Genomic DNA, 24,870 nt, shown 5'->3' with positions numbered 1-24,870 from the left:
TTTGTACAAAATTTGCCATTTCATAGTTTTAAAACTGCTCAAGAATATCTGACAGAGTTTGGACATTTTGTGGTCCAATTATAAATTCAAATCTGTACATACTGTATTCAAATTGGCCCACCCATCCTACCCCTGTAGTGAGCCCTGACTGCCCTCCTATAGCTAATATACCAACTGTACTGTAATTTATTTTGTTTAGCAACTGCCACGGTAGTTACGTAGGTTTTTTGTCGCTTGTGAACCATTTCATATTCTTTTTGGGTATAATATTGGAGTTTCATTGTTGTTGGGTAACAACCATATTTTTCTCATTTGTTCTCTTATTTGCTAACCAAATGGTTTTCAAGGAGCCTAACACATTTTGATAATGAATACCTGTACAGGAAACTATACACCAAGTATCAAGCATTAGTTCTCCCCTTCTTTACATCTACCAATTACTGTATTCATTCATTTCACAATCGTTCTCTGAAGAACACCTCTACATGGAACACTACTCTGCAGAACACTGCTCTGGAGAACACTGCTCTGGAGAACCCTTCTGCAGGGAATAATACTCCGGAGAACACTTCTACGTTACATTGCTCTGGAGAACACTTCTACATGCAACACTACTCTGGATAACACTTCTACATGGAACACTACTCTGGAGAACACTTCGAACACTGCTCTAGAAGGGGACATGGTTCGAGGGGTTAATGTTCAACTCCTCTTGTTTCTGTAAACTTCAAGTATTCAACAACCTCTTGCCATTTCATCACATAGCTACATCATGTATCCTATGTCATCTTCCATGAGTGAAGGTGATCATGTAGTAGTGGAGTAACCTCACAAAACCAATATTGTAAAAATACCATGAACAAGACTACTTGACTCACTTTAGAGCATATCTTTGACCTAACAATCCTGAGGTAGCTTTGAACAGTACAATACAGCAGTTCTCTTGTGGTACTTCAACATCAACTATCACAGATATATCCGTCTTGGTTTCATTTTATTCAGCTGTTATCTTTGACAATCGAATATATCGGTAAGACAAGTGAAAAGGAGAATTATTTTTTTTAATTTTATTGTACAGTATTGCAATTTTTGATAACTTGGTACAATTTTACGAGGTAGTTACTATGGGGGGCAAGTTATGTAATACTATAACAGGAGACTAATCATGACATAAATGTAAACCTTTAATCCTGATTAAAATTTATTATGAGGGAAATACATATGTCCAGGGGGTTCTCATTATACATTGTACCAATATACATATACAGTACTGTAGGTCATTAACAGATGAAGAAATTTAAGAAATGTTCATTGTATTGTACATCATCTGTTTCGCATATATTTCAACTGCATCGTCCACTGTTTTAAACTTAAGTCCGTGTATATCTGAATGTGATGCACAAATAGTGTTAACATCTAAAATAATGTAAAAATAATTAGTAATAAAAGTGCCCATTAAGTGTTCAAGTCTATGATGCTAAAATACATCAGTTACCTCCAACACAACTGCACACTAACACCATTGCTATATGTAAATAACCACACAATTTTGAGAAAATTCATAATGTGCAAGTATTCCTCATGAACAAAGAAAATACTGTATATTAAGACAGTGGAGGAAAATTGTGTGTGGGAGGTGGAGTGTCACCAAACCACCTGCGACTGACTTGCTGGACTACTGTATACCTCACCACAGATGTTTAATTCACAGGAGTGTTCCCACACCAAAAAATTGAAATTAAAAAAAAGAATTATTCAATTATTATACAATGGAGGGTTTGTATGTAAAGAAATGGAGCGAAAAAAATATACAAAACTACACCTGGGCAAGTAGCTGAGGAGAGGAGGTGATGGAGGGTTGCTGGCTGTACTGAAGGGACAACTCTTGCCCCAAGATCCCTTTATAATAATATTTTTTTTTATCTACATATGCCTTGGTTTATACACTAATCAGTTGTTTAAGTGCCCAAGTCACAAAATCATGCCATCATGTATCATTCAAAGGTAATAATTAATGTTGTTAGGAATGTATCTCCATACCCAAATACTTGTACAGTAGCTAAAACAACTATCTGTGCAGGTGGGGGTCGATATGCTCCAAAATTTTACGTATGACTAGTGACAGCCCTCGTATACCAAAATTTATCATCCATGGTCTCATATTGTTTCCCACAAAGCATGCACAGATAGTGTTTTAGCTACTGTACATGCACTAAGTTATAGTGATTCCATGTTAAATTAATTTGCTGAAAGTTCTCTCTCTTTCTAGGCAAAAATCCTGAACTTTCAAGGGGTATTACTGTACACAATGGAATGCATATACAGTACCTGTAATTACATTAATTCTTATGGGGAAAACTCATTATAAAAAGATTCACTGTATGTCACGTTTCTCTGGAACACATCCTAACGTATAATGGAGACCCCCCCATACCAGTACTCTTATCACTTACAAACCAGATTCATGTAAATTTTCCTCCACATTTCATGCAATTGGCAGCTAAAACTGTGATGGCAATAGAATGTCTTCATATTCACCAAGTTTTTGAGAAGTAGGATTTTTCAAATTCAGTAGCTTGTGAGGATCAAGGGTTCCCCAGTCATCCTGAAATAAAAGATATTTGACATGTCAAAACATTGGCCTCTACATTAGTTATTCTACAAATTCTGGCACAGTTCTAAAATTACACCCTCAACAGTCCAAAACTGACAATGAACAGGGTGGCAAACAATGGTCCCACCCCCTCGCCTGCACAGATGAAACCAGACAATTTAATTCTATGTCTAAACCGCTCAATAGTTGTTGTCTCCTTGTACTTATCGGATACCTTCAAGTTGGCAAGGGTAGGAGGGAAGACTCAAAAAGGTCAGTGTCAAGTTTTTTTTTTTTATTTATATGAGCAGGAAACCAAATTTCCAAAATGGCAGGGTATGGTTGAAGACATTTGATGGAGTTCCCTATGAAAAGTACTACCAGGAGTTACTCAAATCTGACTGTGGTTGTTTTATCCTTTTAACTGCCCACCACATGATATGGGTGTTGAAGCTGTATGGCCAAAGCTGGGATGGAACATATTTCTGCCAAGAGATCCTCACCCAACAAATCATTCAGTTCCTGCACACTAAAGTCCCCTGCATAAAGGCTCTTCAAACCCAACGTGAATTTCTTTGGGAAAAATGAATGCTCGGGTAATTCACTAGACTTGAGTGTGTGGAACTGAGTGGAAACACTGATGCTTGTTGAACCCTCAGCTACCTGATTCTGCCACCTGACCAAGGAGCAGCACGTCAGAAAAAATACTCTGAAAATCTCAAGTACGACACCGACCTTTTCGAGTCTCTCGACTCAAACCCTTACTAACTTAAGCCATCTCCCAAGTACGAGGAGACAACACCAACTACTGAAAGGTTTTGTTTAGACTTAGAATTAAATTGTCTGAAAGATTCCATATTCATTTTTTTTTCATCTGTCCATTTCATCAGTGCAGGTGGGAGGGGGCAAGTATTGTACCAAACCCAAACCTGGAGAATGCCTAGAGCAGTATGCAGTAACTTGACAAACTCTCAGTTTTCCAAATTGTCATTCATATTTTCTACATGTCCATCTCATCTTACTTATTACCTTTTCCACACAAAATCTTCATCTCAAATTTTCTTCCTTATTAGTTCTCAATACTCTTAATCCAGTCTTTTTATTATATACTAAATGTTATAACACCACAGCCAAACAAAAGTGTTATATCAACAATTTGCTCACATAGGCCACTTACCATGCATGGGAAGCTCCAACTCTTTATCCTAACATTACCAATTCTCAATTTTGGCAGTAATCATATCTATTGACTTCCTCAACAACTGACAATTAATTCAGCAAAAAGTAAGCCCACATATGTTTCTGCTTGGTGCTCTTAGGAATTGACAAACCCTGCTCAATCTAAACAAACAAACAAAAATTCTACAGCAGAAAGAAGGCACTAAATGTGGTGAGACAAGAGTTTTTACTCACTGGACTCTCACGGTCCTTTATCCACTTTTGTGTAGGACGGTCAGCTTTAGAGATCTGTGATGCTGAAGATGAAGGAGGTGAATCTACTTGTTCCTCCAGCATACTTTCCTCATCTTCATTTGACATTTCCTGTGTCTGTTCAATGCTTTCATACCGAACTGTCTGTAGTCTATAAAACCCATCATCATCTTGCTTGTACCTGTTCAAAGAAAGTTCAGTCAAAATAATCTTATTTCATAAACAAGCCCATAGTATGCATTCACCATACTTTTGGATCAAACCCAAGAAACCCTTGACAGTCATGGCTTGGTACTATCATCAGGAGCAGTTCATTCTATCTTTTTGCAAACACTACCCTTAAGAAATAGAACATAAATTGAAGCATGTTACCATTGATTATGGAGGATTATGCCTAGGTCCAAAAAGGCAGGTCCAAACAATTGCCAAACACAGTATATGCACAGCTACAGTAATGCGAGGGCCAATGGTTGCAATTGGAATAGACGAACTAATTGTAATTACAGTTCCCAGCTTCCCATGTGAAGTCTCCTGGGTTCAATCTAAAAGCATGTTGTATGTATTACAAAATTCATTTGACAACCTTAACATTATAAATGTAGTTTTCAAGAAATGCTACATTAACTGACAGTGCTGTATACATTTCTTAATCAAGCAGTATAAGACAGTGAGATATTACCAAACACAAAAGGCCCATTCATAATATGACCTTAGAATGAAATTCTGTTGGAGGAAACTACATTTTTCATCAGTATATCGACTTTTTTCATTTGATATATTTATCTCTTAACTCTCTCCCGCACGAGATAAGTTTTAAGTTTTCCAGTTCCAAGATCACATCTCTAAGGCCCCCAGGGTAGGCAAGACAGTGCATGGTGAATATTTTATTTTTATTTTTTTGCTTTATCAATTTCCCCTCCCAAACTTGCTTTTATTGGCATAAACCATATATCTTTGGTTTCATAACTGACTGCTCTGCAACAGAAGTCCCCCCCCCAAAAAACGAATAATACAAGTACTGGTATAAAACTATTTTTTTTACTTCTAATAAACATGAGAAAAAATGTACACACCAATAAGTTCACAGCCTCCAAGCTCAAAATTGTCTGAGCCAACTGTTTAAGTACTGTACTATAATCTGCTAGAAGTGGAATTTTATGAGCTTTCCAAGCCAGTACTCATATTTCTGATATGACCAAAAGTTTTTTAGAAAATAGCAAAAAAAAAACGATTCTCAAATGGTAAAATCGTTTTTTTATCTGTTTGATTATTTTAATGCCTATGTTTTATATCAATATAAATTATATTGCATCTTGCAACCAACACTATAATGGAGAGAATGGTACTGATAAAATTCATGTAAGACTAGAAAATCATCCTCTTTTAGAGACTTTTTTCGAGACACTGTCACTATAACGAGGTTGTATGGCCGAATACGTTATTGGCTTTTGAAAACTAAACACTTTTCCTGTAAATACGAAAATAATGTTACATTACACAAACATCACTTTACTTCTCTAACACTAAAAATATATTTTTTCAGGGAGTAGGATAAGCACTGTAATCCAGGAGTTAAGGCAGCCCACACAGAGATAATAGTGCATGTTTATAATTCCGGTCTTCCCTTCCTACAGACCCCGAAGTTGCCAATTAGTTTATTTGATATAAATTACTTGCTACTTTGACACATCAAAATTTGACGCAATTCTGTTAAAACTTAATTTTGGGCGAACTTTTTAAAGTTTTGTGACATACAGTACAGTACTGTATTAAATACCACATTACCGCCACTAAACATTCACATCATATCTATTAAACATCCACATCATCTCCACTACACATTCACTTCCTTTCACATTATACAGGTGCTCCTCTACTTACGAGCGAGTTACGTTCCTGAGGCTTGTTTGCAAGTCCAATTGTTTGTAAGTCGAACTTTACTCTTGTAGACACCAAACATATTGTAAAAAATGAAAAGATTATGGATATTTAGTACAGCTATACCCTTTAATGCAGCCTTAAAACCTGGCTCACTCTTCTCCTCTTAGGTAATGTTTGTTCTACCTGGAATTTTCTACAAAATAATCCAGTCTCATCCACATTAAACACCTATTCTGGCAGGTAACCCCCCCCCTCAGTGATGATGTTTGTATCTCTGAAAGATTTTAAGTTGAACGTTCTTAAGTAGAGGAGCCCCTTTACTGTAAAACCCAAAAATTTTAGTTGAAAAATACTGTAACCATAACATTACTCGCACCTCAGCCTGGTAGGGAGGGCGTTAAGGGAATGTGACTGCACCAGTTGACTCCCAGGGTGTGATTTGAATTTTTGCCTGGACCCAAATTTGCATACAGGTATCCCTCAGTATAAAAACTTAAATACTTAAATTTGTACAGGTAGTAAATTTCCTAAATTAACACCTCTTTTTCAGGTTACAAAACACCACCACCAGGCAAAGGTAATGAGTTATGTTATGGTTGTTTTTTTATTATTATTATTATTACAGTATTATTATTATTATTATTATTATTATTATTATTATTATTATTATTATTATTATTATTATTATTATTATTATATTCGCCACTTATCAGCTTACTCGCCATTTGGGCGGTCTAACCAGTGTTAGTACAGGAGGAAACCAGGGACCGGGCAACCTGTGGTGTTTGGTAGTGAGGGTCACTGGATAACACCCTTCTCATGTGTGTCCCGGCCGAGGCTCGAACCCTTGACGTATTGGTGTGAGTTATGCGCGTTTTTTTTTCTTCATTCAGTTACCTGGTACATGCACACATACAGAATGTGCCAAAATAATAATAATAATAATAATAATTATAAGAGGTGGTAATTTAAGAAATTCATATAAGCAAATTTTCCTATCTCAAATGTTCGTATCTCGAGGGATAACTGTACAGTATATTGAAAGGAAATAAACAGACATTTACATACACTTTCCATCTTCTTAACCATATTCAAAGTGACTTGAAATTTACTGGAACATTCACTTTACCTGAACCGAGTGTGTCCTACTGGCTGGGAGTGAAAGCTGTGCTCTTTTATCAGGTGTCTGGTCAGCAAAATTCCAATATTGAACTTTGAGTTGCACATGTGACAAGCATAGTGGTCCTTTCTTAGTCCATTATGGGCCTGAAATATACTTTTTATTCAATGAAAAATTTCCAAGTCTTATCTGCATAACTTAAACATTCTAGAAAATTCTCCATAGTCAACTGTTAAAAGAATTAGGATGACTCATGGATAAGCAGACTGTATCTTGTGAAATAAATCAAGGATGAAAGTAAAGTAGTCTAACCTTATTCTCTTCTAATTGATACCAGAACTTTAATCACGTGATACATCAGTGGAAGAGCCAAACCAATGCCTTACAATTTTAATATGTACAGTACTATACTCCAATATTTGCTCCTGCATGTTGACAGTTTAAGAGAAATAACTGGACAATATCAATGATTCTGTCAACGTACCAAACAGCAATAATGAAAAAAAGATTTGTTCTTATCAATTTCCATAAATATTATTGACTAAACAACCATGAAGGAGAAGGTAACAGAGCAAATAAAAAAAATGCCATGACAATGTTGTTCCAGTGACTTGTAAAACTCTGTACGGCTCCTCTGTCCTGAATACCTCTGACAGTTTGATGTATTTAATGCAAAGATAAATCACAAATAATGAATAACAGTTTCTCACCGTTTTAATGTGTCGGTTCAAAGTAGAAGTTGCACGACATTTAAACTCACAGGTGTTATCAGGACAGGGATATGGAGGCTCCTCAGAATGGACAGACAGATGTCGGGATAAGTCCGTTATGCCTGTAAAACTAGAATAAGAAATAGTGATGAACAATGGTCCTAAGCTCGAGCTAATTATTGATAACACTCCGCAATTTATTATTAGTTCCACTTAGTTCTAAGGTAAAATAAGTAAATCCAGACAAGAATTTGAACATTCAACAAAAGTGATATAAAATCCTGGCTAATGTCCTTTCCAGTACTAAATTTATCAAACAGCTACTGCACTAAACTTGCTACGGGTCATACCCTCGACCACACTGCAGACACTTATGAGGTCGTTCTGTACTATGCCGGTATCGAACATGGACAGCCAAGGCTGACTTGTTTGGGCAGGTCATGTCACACTCATTACACTTAAAGTGGTTTATGTGGTGCCGCACGTGATCCCGCAACAATCTCTCATTTGCAAATTTTCTTGAGCAGTGAGAACACTGGTACTGCTGAGCTGAAAAAAAAAATACGAGGATTTACACAAGTTAGCAAGTTAGATTTTTTACAAATCACACAAAATAACTTTTGAGTTCCATTCCAAATCCCATAAATATATTGAAAACTCAATCACCATAATAATAAGCTGCCACTCAACTTACAATACAGAGGAATCTGCCGGGTACAATGGTCATAGAACTTGGTGTTGGAAGCATATATTCCACCACAGTTGGGGCATCCCACCACTTTTTCTTGGGTATGGCTGCGGCTATGATCTCTGAGCCGACTCTGTAGTATAAAAGTTGCTGCACAACCTGAAGGAAATAACAAACTTTACTTTACTTTACAGTTAAAATAAACCATTCCCCAGTCCTTCAATGTATTTTAATCTCCCATGACATTGTACAAAAATATCTCCTGAAAATATTATTTCATTCTATTTAAGGCATTCACATGATCATCAGCTATCTATCAAACTATTAATTAGGTTGGCATTTAACATTATAGGTACAAACTGAATAAAATATTCACCAAACCCCTTTAAATAAGAAATAGTTCCTGGAAAATAGTCTGCATTTCCTTAGCTACATTTGTATGAAGCTCAATGTTACCAACCAAAAATATATTACAGTATTCCCTTAAAGCTCGCTGGGGTTAGGTAAAATGGATTCCGGGAGAAAGCAAAATCCCCGAGTCTTTCATGCCAGTCCCAGGAGTGTGCAAACTACATACAGCTCCTCCCCGACTTACGACGGGGTTAGGGACCCAAATCCAGGTAGTAAGTCGAATTGGTCGTAAGTAAAAAATGCTTAAATAATACATAGAAAATCTAAAATGGGTGTCTCTTTTTCTTCTCAGCACCACAAAACTCTCACTTTTAAGCTTGCCAGCCATTTTAAAGTGAATTACAAACGAAAATTTTGTCAGTACACAGCGCAATCACTGACGTTGGGACTCGAAAATAAGTAATTTGACAACATTTTGGTACGACTGGGGCGGTCGTATGTCCGGGTGGTCGTAAGTCGAGTAGGTCGTAAGTCGGGGAGGACCAGTATATAAATAGCTATACACACATATATCACAACATTATGTATGCATAAGACAATATAATAAATATGAAATAACATAAATAAACATAAATATGAAATAACACTGTATGGATATTAGGTCCACACAGTGATAGTTAGTTGTGGTAGTGACAATGCAAAGACAACACAGGTACCTCTGAAACATCAGATGATCTGGTGTACTGGACAGTTACGTGTGAACATGCCCGGTACCGACAAGTATTTGTAAGGTGTATATACCGTAGGTACCTATACGTATAATTATATCCTTTTGTATTAAATCTGGTTAATTTTATTAATACCTGTAATACCAACAAATGTTTGATATTAGGTCCATAAAGTGATAGCAAGCTGTGGTAGTGAGAAACATGATAGCATATAGCCAGTGATTTGGCTTTGCCAGTACAGTAGGCTATTAAATCTGCAAAAATTATTTTTCCAAAATGTACCTTGCTAATTATAGGGTGCACCATATGACCTGGGCAATATGGTGCTCTGTACTGTCCTGTAGTGTTGACTTCTCTTGATCCCTGGCACACAGCCTCAGATTTATTTTATTTATTTTCCACGGCAATCCATGAGTTTCCGAGGGATGCAAGCTTTAAAACTGTGAGCTTTAAGGGAATACTGTACCTGAATGTGATACTCACCCTCCCAGGAACATAGAAACTCCTTTTTCGTTTCTCCAGTAGAGTCAACACATCTCACATGGCCATGAACATGCCAGTAAAAATCCTGTGCAGAGGCAAATCTAAGATCACAGTCTTCCCACATGCACTGAAACGCTTCTGGAATCTCTGGTATCATGTTGCGACCACTGTTGTCCAACATACACTGCAAAGTAAAAGCAATTTTCAATCACACATACCGCATTTTGATGAATATAGAAATCATTTAGTACATTATTTTGAGTATATGTACAGTACAGCTTTGCCCTTAGGACAGTGTAGCGTGCCCAGAGAAACATGAGGCGCGAATTTTAAAATATGATGCACCAGATTGACTCGCGCAAAATAGGAAAGATTCGCTTTAAATTAAAACATGTCCGTAATTGTGGGTGTCGCTTTAAATTAATACCGTAATCTTAAATTAAATCGCTTTAAATCGACGTTCTACTGTATTTAATAGTAAGTTTATTTACATCTCACCTATTGGTACACAAAAATCAACTGGAGACTAAACATTGACACCTTGAGTCTTTACCCAACAAACTACATATAGAGCACCACTTTCTAAAATAAACAGTTGCATCAATACATAACTCTTAAGTTTTCACATTCACATTAATATTTGACTGAGTACAACTAAGGCTAAGCCCTCCTTACCTGTTCCTGTCTCTCTTCCATTAAAACTTTTCCCATAGACTTGGTCTTGGTATGAAAGGCATGAAAGTACACATGGCGGTCCAACTCCTCCTTTGTGTTACAGACAAACCAACAGTCTCTCCAGTGACACAGGTGCCCATCACCCGACGGAGGTTCTGCAAGTAATTCACTCGTCTAATTTTCCCTAGATACTGTACTCATTTTCTCGCTGTTATATTGTTATCCCCCCCAAAAAGTAGTTAAAAACAAGAGCCACCAGAAAAGAAACATCCCATCAAACAAAAATGGCTCGGTCTAGATGTAACAATTCAGATTAATTAGGCAAGAAACTTGCCTATTACCCCAGTATTCCAAGGCAAAAGCATGTTATGAAATATTTCTGCAACATTAAATGAAACTAATCCATTGAAATTATGGAAAGTTATTACCATAGGTACATGGAAACCAAATCTCTCTCAGAGATAGAATCACTGCTAAATCCCTCTGAACTCTCAGTTGAGGGATCAAAGGGTATTATGTAATGTGCTCCTCAGAAACAAAACCTTCAAGGCATAAAACAATAATATACTGGGCACTGTAGTTCATACACATTACAGGCATTCCTCAATTTATGAAAGTGTTCAACTCTTGGAAAACATTTTGTAAATTTATTTTTCATAAATCAAAGCACCTGGGAAATGTTCCAAGGAAAAAAACTCCCAAACCATCTTAAAAAGCCACAAAAGATGCTTTTCCTGAAAGTATTTGGTGTACACAATGATCATAAGGCAATAATAAACATAATAAGTGAAATACAAGCGGTACAGTAGTAGTATAATTTTATACCTATATTGTGCAGTACTGTACAATAATTAAGAAAAAACAGATGAAATTGGAAATAAAGTGTTAACAGTAATATTAAATGCTAAGCCAAATATATAAAACAATTATAATACTGTTCCACAGCAACACACTGATTCCCATTATATATTTAGAGAAACATTCTCTTAAAAAACCATGCTTAACCCCTGGTGAGCCAACTTTGTTTACATGCCTTGAAGTATGACTGCTGCTTCAAGGAATCTTGGTTCCTGCTTGAAGTGCTCTGTACTCTTTCTTTTATAATGACTAATTTTTCTTTCACACCGTCCTCAAATAAAAAGCAAAAGTGATAGAAACTAAGTTTAACAGTGCTAAAAGAAAATGTCATGTGCTGACTGCCTCCACTCACCTCTCATGTGTTGTTGGTAATCTCCACACCCATCAATTTTCACCTTTTCCAAATTCCACGCTTTCTCTTACCACATCCATACAAAATATAAAAATAAAACAACCCTCAGGTCCAATGGAAACCAGAATGAGCAAGTACGTACAGACACACATGTACGTATTTGTTGGGTTGGTGCCTCAATGTAGGTCTAATACCCTTTATTGTGTAATGTTCTGTGATTTAGTTTATTAAAATAATACTAAGCCTAATACTGTATTTGCATTAAAACCAATGGTCAAATACTCTGCAGTACTCTATTGGTGAATGACTAGATGTTATTTGTGGCATACAGTAGGAAAGGATAATTGAAGACCTGAACAGAAGAGTTGCCATATCCCAAATTATATATATTTATGGGAGAACAGCAACGTGTAACAAAAGGGCTGACTGAAATAATTAGAGATTACTGTACTATACTGTATGGTACTCCCCCTCTACCCATTAATCATGTCAATTTAATTCAAAACCTTATCCTTATGAAATCCAGGCATATTCTCCTTTAGTTAGACGATCTTGAAGAATGAATGATGGCCTCAGTTCATGGGATTTGATTCTTTTATTATACAACTGAAACCTAAGTGGTATATAGTGTTGTGGCCAATTCATTCTCCAACAATCATCCAAACAAAATGGAAGGCATATGCAGAGATGAAACATCCAAGGAAACGTGAGGTGCCATCAACACTCTCCACAACAACATTACAAGCAACAGTGAGGTGGTACAGCAGTCTGGTGTGCACAAATTCACTGTAGCAAGGCAAATTTCCCACTATGAAGCAGCTGACAACACTATGGACTTTTCCCGGTTATAGCACCCTTGCTGCATAACAGGGGAACAAAATAATGAATGTCATTGCAGCTGCTATTAAGGAAAATCCCTTCGTATCTCTAACATAAGGACGTATCTGGTTAAGAGAGCAGGCATATGAACACACTGCCACACCCAGCATACAGTCTTTGGTTATTCATATTCAGTGTTCATGTATTCACTGTAATGTACTCAATACATATTTTTTGAGTATTTACCTGCATTCAGTATTCAAGGCATTTTATGAATACTGTAAAGTGATATCCTCATTAGCCTGAATAATTAATAGTGGTTCCTGGAATGAGAGATTTCTGGGTATGGAAATGAATTTCTCATCCCTGGAATGTTTCCAGGTACTGTACTGGGAAATTGTTTTCTAAGAGTCTAAATTATGCATCTCGCACGAAAAAACACTCTCCCATTACATTTAAGCTGATGTCATGAGTGAAAATATTTACAGCTAGCATAATAGTGTATGAGCTTTTATCCACAGTACAGTATCTGTTATAATTGTGCTCAGAAGATGAATTGGTACCATAATAATCCTGAACAATTTTCTACAAGACTGTTTCAATAAAATATCCTTAAACAAAATACAGTAGGGTCGGGATATATCGCTACTTTATACAACGATTTTTTATATCAAGGCTACCTAAATTATCGAAATTTTCCTATATACAGTATAGCGATAATTTTTTTAATTCGTGGGGGAAATCGGGCAGGAAATATTTCAAATGTACCGCCACGGCAAACAAATGCGTTATTTGCTCACCAGTGGCACCACCGTGACTGCTCACTCACGCATTCACGCTTGTTTGGGGAGTTGAAGTACTTGATAGGTTTACAATATGTGAATCATCCGAGTCTGAGTATACTATAGCTTGAGTTAGACTGTGTCCCATGACTTCCACTTCCAGATGCTATGGCTACCCCAATTTATCTGAACTCAGGTATATCTCCTTTATATCATCTGTACACTTCAAACAATTTTCAATATGTTTCACCTTTCTTGTTCCAATCTTGCTCAGAACAGTACTACAGTACTACAAAATATACATTTCACCCAAGATGTCATAAAACTTTCACCCTCTACGTCTTTAAAAAGAGCCATAACTGCCATTTTCTTTCTCCCTGGCATTTCCTACACTCAGTTCATATTTCATTCCACAGAGACAGCTGTACTCAGTCACTCAATGGGCTGCTCAAATAGTGGCAGCCCAGCAGCTTGTTAGAACCTGTTTAAACGTGTACAATACCGGTCCATTACCGGTACCACAGTCCAACTCTCCAATATACACAGTAACATTATTTACAACAGTAATTCTTTACACAGTTTTACATTCTTCTCTGTATTATCCTTTAATACCTGTAATTAGATCTTAGATTAGGGAAAAGAAATATGTATATATTGATTGTATTTCATTATTATTAATGAAATACAACCGACATCTACACGTTTCTTGGAAAGTAAAATAAAACTTAGTTGCATCATGTAAGTACAAATAGTTCAAATGTGTTTTTGCTCCACTTTGTTTTTTGCAAAAAAAATAAAATAAAATAAAATTATTATTCAAAAAAGAATATTTTTTTTGCTTTGCATCACTAATCACCAATCAGGAGAATGTCCATCCCCAAAATACGTTTGACACCATTCACTCCTGTCACTCACACATTCTTTGTTTGAACAGTGAACAAGAGTGACAGACCACCAAGTGGTACTCTTCATCCTCCCCAAATATTGTGCATTCATTTTCTTGTCCCCACTGCTACTTGGCACATCAACCTTCTTGTATCATTTTCTCCACGTACAATACTCGTCTAACCCCACAAATATAAGCTAAAATACATACTTTTCCCCTCTTGCAAGCTATTTCCAACATCATTGCAGATGGGACAAAATCAAGAGCAACCTGGATTTCTTTATTCACTGTTGTTAATTCTTTTTAGATGCCTTACTAGATATGCTTTGCAATGGTGTTAATTCTCTAATTTAACCCAATGGTTGCAAAAAGCCAGTAGCAGGGTGTCTACTGGCCAGACAAAACAAAATTCCCTGGTTTTTCCTGGTTTTTCAGGTGGAAATTTGAGAAATTCCAGGTACATTAATTCGGTATTTAATATGAGAGAATAACAAAATTAAATATTTTCAATAATATGTATATATTATTGGGAAATTTAAAGATGATAATTATGATATTAACCAAGTAACTGAAGGCCCTTTCGGGACTGCTTCGGTAAACTGTCCACCCAGCGCTAAATTTAAACAGCCAATTCTTTGTCAGGTCTCAATATTGCAGATCACCGACTATTTTATTAAACCAGCTATGATCAAGATGATCATTAGGCCTAGTGATGAACATCGGCAAAGACCTTGAACCCCCTCCATATTTTTCTCCTCGGATTTGCGCAACTCACATGGGTTGACCTGGACATTTAAAAAAAGTCAGAAATATGGCAAAAACTGAAAAACTACATTCTTGATCCACCTATATGACTCATGATAAATATGTGGAATAATCCACTTCATCTTTGACAATAATCACTGCAGAATTAGTAGGTATAACCTGTAATATTTGGTTATTTGATCGTTAACATGAAATATGACAGGTACACAAACAATTCAGTTATTGGAGTGGAACTATTTACTGGAATTTGTTACTAAAAGTTTAATTATTTACCTATTATATAGTACATCTTTAATTTATGGTAAGATTGCTGTCAAAATAACAGTATTTTGAAGCTGAACTGAAGTCACATAAAATCCCATGATTTTTTTATAAAATTCCCGGGCTTTTCCCAAGTTTTCTAGTCCCAAATAAAAGTCCCGCCTTTTCAAGGTTTTCCAGACCAGTAGAAACCCTGAATAGAATGATCTGCAGCTGAAGCTGCAAAAGGCCAGCAAGCCACCAAAATTTTGGCAACAATTTTTTAGCTGACAGTGTACCACAGGCTTCTAGGTACCCTTACACCATCCCCAGATTCCTAGCCATGCCTCAGTATACACACAGTCATCATGGAGGAAGTAAGACCCAGAACAATCCACTTCACACGGTACAGGAGTTCTTCACCACAATTTAACCAAGCTAAGTAAATTATTTATATATTCTTTGGTTACCATTAGTCTGCATGCATATTATTATTTTTGCAGGATGAAAATGTTTTGCAAGTGCTCATTTTTTTTTAAATTGTGTGTACAGCAAATTTATCACAAGCTGCAACAAAAGGGTTAATGGCTACAGTAATAATGAACACATCACAACACCTGGAACAAATAAATATGAACCCACCTGTTACAGCAAGATGGTCAGCAATATGGAATATGAATCGTTCCATCTTCTTATAAACAGCTGTACACATGTTCCACTCACAGTTGAGGGACATCTGCTTCAACCTCATTGCACCGGAGATCTTCTTAATTTTGGTGCTGGATTTCTTCTTTTCCTCACTGGATTCACTAGTCTGTGTGAGTGTAAAAAATAAAGCTCAAATGCACAGTAAAACCTATTTCATAACCTATTTCATAACATCCACTGTAGGCTAACACTCTTATCAACCAACAAACAAAAAATAAAAAAAGGTCAATAATAACGATCTCAATGGATATTACCCTTTAATGGCTTACCTTGGGTTATCCTTGGTAAAATGACTTACTACAGTAATGCTGTTGATTGTACACCAAGCATGTTTATATACTGTACCTACATCCTGAACCACTGTGAACTTGTAGTACAATACAGTACATGTACCCGAATGCGATAACCGAGCATGCAAGGCCCACACAAAATGAGACCCCACTATAAAGGTATATGTATGTCTTGAGGTAGCGAGCTGTAACTGTGGCCAGCCACACTCTCCCTCCCCAATATGACATCACAGTATACAGGCAGCAGCCACACGTGTCTCTTGAGTCAGCTTAGTGACTGTCTGGCTGAACTGTGTCATGCGTACACTACTAGTAAATAAAAATAATAATAATAAAAAATATTGCATTGTCATTTGGCAATTGTTTCACAGGACATGGGACAGAGTACAATTGAGAGATCCCTCATGCCGCTCCCTCCCCTTCTCCCGCTGTGTGTGCTAACTCCTGTGCATGAAACAAATGTTTACAGTATTCTCTTTATGTTTTGGAACTTATGATAATTATTTTTTTTGCAAATTTTGTATGAACGATTGTGTGTGCATGTAACAAATTAAAAAATTAAAAAAAGAAGAAAATTAGCCACATACTGTACAGGGTATATCTACACATTGAGATCACTTTGACAAATAAGAATCATGCAGTGAGAGTGCATTATCATGGACACCAAACAACCAAAGAGCCTGAAGCAACAGATGATGATCCACCGTGTCAAAGGCTGCAGAGAGATCCAGCAAGACCAGGAGGGAGGACTTTCCTGTGCAAGTGTTTATTACCAAATCATGATGAATTTTACATAAGGCAGTTTCAGTTGAACGATGCTTCCTATATGCTGACTGGACCAGAGATTACTCCATTTCTCTCAAACAGAGGAAGTAACTGATCCAGCACAGCACACTTTATGATTTTTTATATGAATGAGACTAGAGAACAGACAACAGACTGACATATTTTCAGTATCAAGACCAGTTTTCCTAAAAAGTGGACATTATACTCAAGCAGCTATCTGCATACCCAAGAGATTAAATCTACAATGTACCACTTAGTATTTAACCAAGAGTCACAAAGGTGTTAAGTGTACTGTAATCCTATGACCATAAACAATGCCTGTAAATCACAGATTTTCAACAGGAAATGTTGAAGGTCATCTACTCCCCTCTTTCCCTTTCTCCATTCTCTTCCTCACCTTCTCGAGTCAATGTACCCCTCTTCCTCCACTCACCCTTTCATCAGTTTGAGATTCCGATCTATTGTCATTGACAACTTGCTCTTGGGTCTTATCCACGATAAAGACAGTGTGGATACCATTTAATTCCAATGCTGACTGTAAGGGATCCTTCCTGGTAACATCTTCCATCCCGCCCCATTCTACGTCATCCATTTCACTTAACTTTCTTTTGCGTGTCATTTTCTTTTCTGTTTAAAATAAAAGAAGTTCATTGTAGCACATAAGTAAATATTAGATTATACAACAAATAACAGAACAGTACTACACTGTATAATATGTATTCCCAAATAATTTATATATTGTATAGGTTTACACTAGTGTGAAAAAGTGAAAGTGAGTCTCAGGCCTCAGAGACCATTAGGAATACTGTACAAAAAGTTTTAAAAATTACAGTTAATATACAAGAAAAACAAAACACTATTCTAAAATTTACCTGCCACAAGACTTTTCAAAGTAACATATCATTACAGTAGACCCTTGCCATTCGCAGGGGTTAGGTTCCAAGAAATAGCAACCTTAGTGCACTACTATACCTACATCAAACAATTGACCAGCTGCAGCGGCACTCATCCCCTCTTTTAACTTATATAACAATAAAACTTTCTTTGTCAGGGTCATCACTGACTTCTGTCTTTTACATTTCACCCACTAGCATCACTAGCACTGACACTAGGCAGTCTTTTAGGGACCATTTCACACAGAAACACTAAAGTTTTGAGAGTACAACACGAGATGCTGCGTGGGGTGACACGTTGTGCTGTGGGAAAAAGCTTGCAAGCTAGCCACCATAGCCACCATCTGCTTACTGCGAATCATCGAAATCATGAATGGCAAGGTTCTACTGTAATTTTTTTAACTTTTTGCATTTTCTAGGTAAACAGGGAAAACACAGACACCTTGACTGGGTTTCTTTTATTACCAAACTGAGAATACAAAAATTGCCATAAACCTTGTTATTCATGATTTATTTGTTTGTTTTGCTCTACCTCCCTATATAAGAATCAATGTAAAGTGCCATGAATGATCACTGGAATATTTACCCAGCAAAATAATAATAAAATTCCCTAAACCAAAGTTTATTTCTGCATGATTGAACGACCAAATAAAGTACTGTAGAGCCAAAATTTAAACAGCAATATACAGTAGTGGCCGTGGTACATTCTTGCTAAAGTCAGACATAGCACAGCATTGATTTGTGTTTATTAACATATACACCACAGCAAACTTACAGTTTCTTAAGTTTAAAGTCATAGCTATAGGAAACTGTATCTCCGGTAAATCGGTAATACAGTACAGTGGTCCCTCAGTTAACTAATACAATTCGTTCCAGAAGGTTGTTCGTTAACCGAAAATTTCATTAATCGAATCCATTGTTTCAATGGGATATTGGGTAATTGGTTCCAGCTCATCAAAAAGTACATACAAAATAAAAATAAAAATGCAATAAAGTACACTTACTTTGAGGTGTGTATGTAGAAGGCTTCAGGTTGATGATGATGATGGGAATTAGAAGTGAGGGTGGAGGAGAAGGGAGAAGAGAAGGAAGTGGGGATGGAGGAGAAATCACCTTTCAGGGGACCCATGCTTGATGCCGTCATTTCACCAATAAAATTTTAAGTTCACTAGGAGTAATTCAAGATTATTTTCTTTAAATCAACACTGCACTGCATTATATATTATCAATATGTTAAATAAATTTCAGAATGACCAATAATTGTACTGTAAAAATGTAAAAATACTCTGTGTTCAAGAGAACCACAAGCAAGATGTTTCCTCCACTGAACAGAGACACAAACAGACGCCTTAGTAGGTGAGTGAAGTGGCTGATGGGCGCACCAAAAACTAGTTCCCTGTACTGCAATTATGTTAAATAAGTGTTAAAATGACTAATACTTTTAATATAAAACTTGGAAAAATATTGAATAGCACAACCTTCTTGATATTTACTCCAATGGGAAAGAATGTAAGCCCTAGAACCGATTACTGTATTGATGGACTAACTTACCAGCCGATGAGCAAGCCAAAACATGTTGACACGTTTTCGTAAGAATTTCGTTAATCGAATTTTTGTTCGTTAACCGAATTGAAGATTCTTATGGAAAGTAATTCGTTTACCAAAATTTCGTTAACCGAGGCGTTCGTTAACTGAGGGACCACTGTACAGTACTGAAGCAGATGGCTAACACCAGGAGTTGTTCAATTTTGTTCATTTTTTCCACAGATATTCTTTGGATGATAGTCATTTTTAATTTTTTTTTAGTTCTTCTCTGTGTATGATCATAAATCCTGTAGTGGACTAGGTATGAAGGATGAGGAATATTGCAGGTTAAAAAACGGATGAAAAACTGTTCACATGACACGATAATGATGTCTCTACTTGCTTTGTACGTGAAGAAATTAATTATGTACATACTTATCACAAATATTCCACCAAAAAATACACCACGTAGGTGCGTGTTGTCATCTGCTTTTTGTTTGATCTGCTCAGTCTAAGCATATTCTCATGTCCACAAAAAAACATAAAATTACACCATGCCACTTCAAGAGAGTTGTTTTTCTTGGTACAAGATATCAAAGTAAATACATATTTTCATTAGCCTGCATCCCTCTTGACTGAAACTCTCCGATTGCAGGAATTGAAATTTTCTTGGAAAATTTTTCCCAAAGTTGGAATTCTTTGGAGAATTCCAGGTTTGGGACAGATTTTCCAAGGGGCACATTTTTTGGAAAATTCCAAGAAAATTTTCCAAGTACACAGAAAATTCCGGGGATGGGGGAGTTTTTCCGGCTTTGAGAAATGAAATAATGCATCATTCTGGATAATTCCAAGAAAATTCCACTACTTGGAAAAATTCTAGGGATCGCTTTTTTTCTTTACGGTGTTTGAGATAGGATGTACTGTAATGCGCAATTTCCGTAACTTCCGAGAAATTTTTCCCGGTACCCTGAATACTCCGGAAATGATAAATTTTTTTCTGGGTTTGAGAATTCTTTCGTTACCCAGAAATCTCTCATTCCCGGAAGTGCTCTGCACCAATTGTTCCAGCTAATGGAGATATTACTGTACTGTATTTTCTGTATATTATGGCGGGGAGTCTACCCCCTCAGCGAGGAAGTTAGGTAAGGTTAAGTACGTTTCTTTGGTTGGTTAGGTCAGATTCATATTAGGTTCTGCGCATTGTCATATCATTTTTGTTATTTACTAAATTACTATCATCCAAAGAATATCTACGGAAAAAAGGAACATTATTGAATGCATTCTTAAGTTAACCATTTGCTTCAGGATTACTGTATCTTCAAATGAACTCAACCCAATGAGACGAGTACAGTATTATATATTATTTCACTGTCATATGCGAGTAAGTAGACTCAAAGAAGATATAAGTTTTATCATGACATGCATTGGGAACTAAGAAGCTAACAACTTAGGAAATTACAAAGTCTAGGACCTGTAGGTTCTAGCCTCCATACCTTTGTCAAATTAAACTTCATCACTGAACTACATCTGATTTTTGCAGGAACGAGCTACTGTGGTATACACTCAAGTCTGGCAGCACGTACTCAGTGGTCCATTCCTGTTGCAATCAAACTACCTGTACTGTACTTGTGATGGTCGTTGTCTGTTCCTGGGATGCATGAAAACTACAGTACATATTTATGATTTCCTTAAGTGTTTCATTGGTCTTTTTTTTTTTACCCATTCACATATCTCTGTGCATTAAAGCAAACATTTTAATTTAAATTATGACAATAAAAGACCAGTATTATGGTCATTAATCTAAACGGCACTTCTACCCCACTTTTATATTTATTTATTTCTTAGGTGGTAGATATTTTGCCGTGATTGGTTAAGTTCCTACTAATGCTATTTTACCACGAGTGCGCTCTCATTGGCTAATCGTCCATTACTGGCAAACATGAGAACTATAGTTGACCATTACGCTTGAAGCATTTGGCATTTATTTCTCATTGATTCAATCGTTGTGTAGCTATAAACATACCTAAACATATTTCTGTTGTGCGTGGAAACTACTAACAAAAATAGAAGTAATGATTTGTTTTACGTCAAACATGGAATTTCATATTTCTATTTATATAGAGAGAATGCAAAAAAAAATCTATGGTAAATATTGACGACTGACCCAAGGACGCGTTATTTGTTTTGATGTTTATTTTCTTACTACATTTTCATCAGTAAGTTCTGATAAGATAATCATTTCTTATGCAAATACTTCATTTGGGAGATAATTAGGCACATAGGTGGGCACTAGTTTGTCTTCTTGGTGGTAACGTCTCATCCCAGGATGTAAACAGCCAATCATATTGACGTATCAACTCCGATGCCCAGTTTATTAGCTTTTGGTATGGGCGGCTGCTCTCACGTCCACAAAAATCGTAGAATTACACCATATCATAGTAAGTTTTCGTTCTGTTTAATATACCGAGGTGTCCAAGGGTCGGAGCCGCCAGCTAGGAAGTTAGGTAAGGTTAGGTAGGTTTGTTTGGTTAGGTTGGTGAGGTCATCTAACAACGATTCTGCTGCTTCTTTTTCTTATCAACTAAGGTTAGGTTAGGTTTAATTTAGAAATAACCACTTTTGCACAAATTACTAGTGTCCAATGTAAAACACAGCATTTTAATAATCGTTTTCTATTAAAAATTGGCAGAGGTCTGTTGTTAATACAGTATACTATTACATTTCCAACACAAATTTATATTTTTCGATTATTTTAACCCATAAGAACTACCCAATTACCAACAATATCGGTTGTTTAAAGTGGGCAGTAGAGGGAAAATGTGGAGTAAAATACTAAAGAACTCCAAAAAAAAGACTTTGAAAACCTTACCTGACATGTATATTTTTTTTAAATGTGGTAATGTCAGAGAACACCACTACCACCAGAAGTAGTTAGATTTTGTTCAATTTTTCAACAGATGTTCTTATCATTATAAAAGAAGCAACATTCACGAGAACCTAATAGAACATGACCTAACCAACCAAAGAAACCTACCTAATCTAACCTAACTTCACGGTAAAATAGCGATAATAGGAACTTACCAACTTGCTTTATAGATACCCACCACTGCCTTACCATATCACTGTTGTCATTAATATTGCTCACCCAAAGTCAATTAAAATCCTAAAATCTAAATCTAGAGGAGATTCTAGGTTCAACATCAGGGATTGGGGGCAAGATTCAGTTCTCTTAACCTTCTCAATCCCCAAAGACTACCCAAAAAAACAACCCCAAGTTCTTAATTGCGTTGTCTTCAATCATTAGCTCATCCACTAAAATACGTTACCTGCTTCTCACTGTCACATGCTCTTTAGAACATTATTCACCATGTAATTATTCGGTTATAGGAGAGGATAAGTCACAGAATATTTAAATACTCGCATGTGTTGGGTCATAGCAATAAGAGAAGCTTTAAGACGTCCCCAGCTGATTGCCTCTTGTGTACCAGTAGTCTTCACTGGACTTCATTTTGATAATATATACATTAACCAACTATTATAACGTTAAACCAGAACCAAATGAACAAACTAATTCACAATTCCAATATGACATACCAGCCCACATTTCAGTGTTCCGTGAAAACATTAATATTTAAAAGCTGTTGGCACAAAAAAAAAAGAAGTACTAAGAATAGCAAAAAAATACGAGAAATATTTAAGATGTACAGAAAAACTATATATTTTTTTAATATAATTAAGGATGAGGGAATAATAAAAATATTAATGGGTAAAGGCAGAGAGATTAAAAAAAAAAACCTTATGGAGTCAGCCAACCAGTCTCAGGCACAATGATATCGTATTAACACAGGAATTGTCAAAAGTTCCGGCTTAAAAGAACATAAGAATGGAGGAAACTGCAGCGGACCCTATGTTTGAAACTATCCAGCGTATTCGAGTTAATGATGTTTGGTAACTTGTTTCACTCGTCCACTACTCTATTTCCAAACCAGTGTTTACCTATTTCACGCCTAGATCAAAATTTGTCTAATTTAAAACCATCGTTACTAGTTCGTTCCTGGTTGGATAGTTTGAATACCCTTGTAATGTCCCCTTTGTTCAGCCCTGACTTCCATTTATACCCCTCTATTATATCGCCCCTCACTACGTCTCTCGACGGAGTGCAAATTAAGATACTTTAACCTGTCTCTGTACTCAAGGTTCCTAATGCCCGGGATTAGTTTTGTCATTCTCCTCTGAATTCTTTCCAAGGATTCTATATTCATTCTGTAATGCGGTGACCAAAATTGAACTGCGTAATCCAAGTGAGGTCTCACAAGCTCAAGATATAGTTTTAGGATGACCTCGCTAGTCTTGTAACTGACACTCCTTTATGAACCCAAGTACTTTATTAGCCTTGTTTCGAGCAAATACACATTGTTTACTTGACTTAAGATTCCTACTTATCATTACTCCTAAATCTTTCTCGCAGTCTGATTTCTCAGTTATATCGTTGTTCATCTGATATCTGGTTCCCTGTTTACATCTCCTATACTGAGTAATTTACATTTGTCCATTTTTCAGAAGTAACCGATGTGGGAACGTTAAAGAACAAACAGTTCATATGTAAACTAGGAATACCATATAATGCTATACATATTGTGAACATGGATTGTGGAAAAAGAAAATTTCTAATTTTCTATGGGGGCGCAAGTGCACCCCCTCTCGGACGCCCATACGTGTGTTTAAAAGTCTTACAAATAGCCTAACATTCTACCTCCATTTAGTCCTATTATGTTACAAATATAATTAAGGCGTATACATAAATTATGTATGCTGTATAGCCCAAACGGCTAGTAAGCAAATAAGTGACGAATATGATAAAAAAAAGTGCTGTCCTGAATTAACTACACGATAATTATTCTATAAATAGTTAATTATTATTATTATAATTATTATTATTATTATTATTATTGCCACCAACCGAATCTCGAGAATTTTACCTTTACAATCAATAATTCAGACATTTCTAAGACACTTTTGTCTGTTTTTTTTTTTATAGTTTAACAAATTTATTGGCAAAGCTTGTAGTACAGTTTGCCTATTCTGAGTAATTCAGTCAGGTCTTGACACTGAGGGTGGTATCACTTCTCACTGCCACGCAGGACAGAGGTTCATACACAAAGAAATACATCATATTCATAAACAGCTATAAATGTATAGAGGTCAGATTCATGTGGGTAATGTCACTGTTCACTGCCATGCAGAACAGAGGTTCGTACACAAAGAGATGCATCATATTCATTGACAGTACATATACATATATATATA

The 24,870-nt window shown here is 36.3% G+C and overlaps 1 protein-coding gene across 5 annotated transcripts; it reads right to left on the bottom strand.

Moving 5' to 3' along the window:
* Nucleotides 1–1,052: 1,052 nt before the first annotated feature.
* On the bottom strand, nt 1,053–23,240 carry LOC121867030 (histone H4 transcription factor-like). Of its 5 annotated transcripts, none has more exons than XM_042366775.1 (11): nt 23,158–23,240; nt 17,580–17,773; nt 16,005–16,176; nt 10,661–10,815; nt 9,986–10,169; nt 8,430–8,582; nt 8,086–8,284; nt 7,736–7,865; nt 7,035–7,171; nt 4,007–4,205; nt 1,053–2,605 (listed from the first exon to the last, which is right to left on the bottom strand). In XM_042366775.1, exons 1-11 carry the CDS (start codon nt 23,186–23,188, stop codon nt 2,501–2,503), a joined length of 1,659 nt encoding a protein of 552 aa, XP_042222709.1. In that variant the 5' UTR covers nt 23,189–23,240; the 3' UTR covers nt 1,053–2,500. The 5 variants fall into 5 exon arrangements, with proteins under 5 accessions (XP_042222709.1, XP_042222727.1, XP_042222717.1 ...); XM_042366793.1 differs by lacking the exon at nt 23,158–23,240 and adding an exon at nt 22,985–23,095; XM_042366783.1 differs by lacking the exon at nt 23,158–23,240 and adding an exon at nt 22,890–23,087.
* Between the last annotated feature and the right edge of the window lie 1,630 nt (nt 23,241–24,870).

Source organism: Homarus americanus, unplaced genomic scaffold (genome assembly GCF_018991925.1).
Source record: "Homarus americanus isolate GMGI-L3 unplaced genomic scaffold, GMGI_Hamer_2.0 scaffold32583, whole genome shotgun sequence".
Lineage (NCBI taxonomy): Eukaryota > Metazoa > Arthropoda > Malacostraca > Decapoda > Nephropidae > Homarus > Homarus americanus.
Note: the sequence above shows the minus strand (reverse complement) of the source record. Positions and strands in the feature narration are given on the sequence as shown.

Coding starts and splice junctions, on each gene's coding strand:
- LOC121867030 (XM_042366775.1), bottom strand. CDS start 23,188: ATGTTTTCACGGAACACTGAAATGTGGGCTG. Junction 10,170..10,660: donor TGGAAGAGAGACAGGAACAG/GTAAGGAGGGCT, acceptor TTTACTTTGCAG/TGTATGTTGGACAACAGTGG. Junction 7,172..7,735: donor TGAACCGACACATTAAAACG/GTGAGAAACTGT, acceptor AGTATATTTCAG/GCCCATAATGGACTAAGAAA.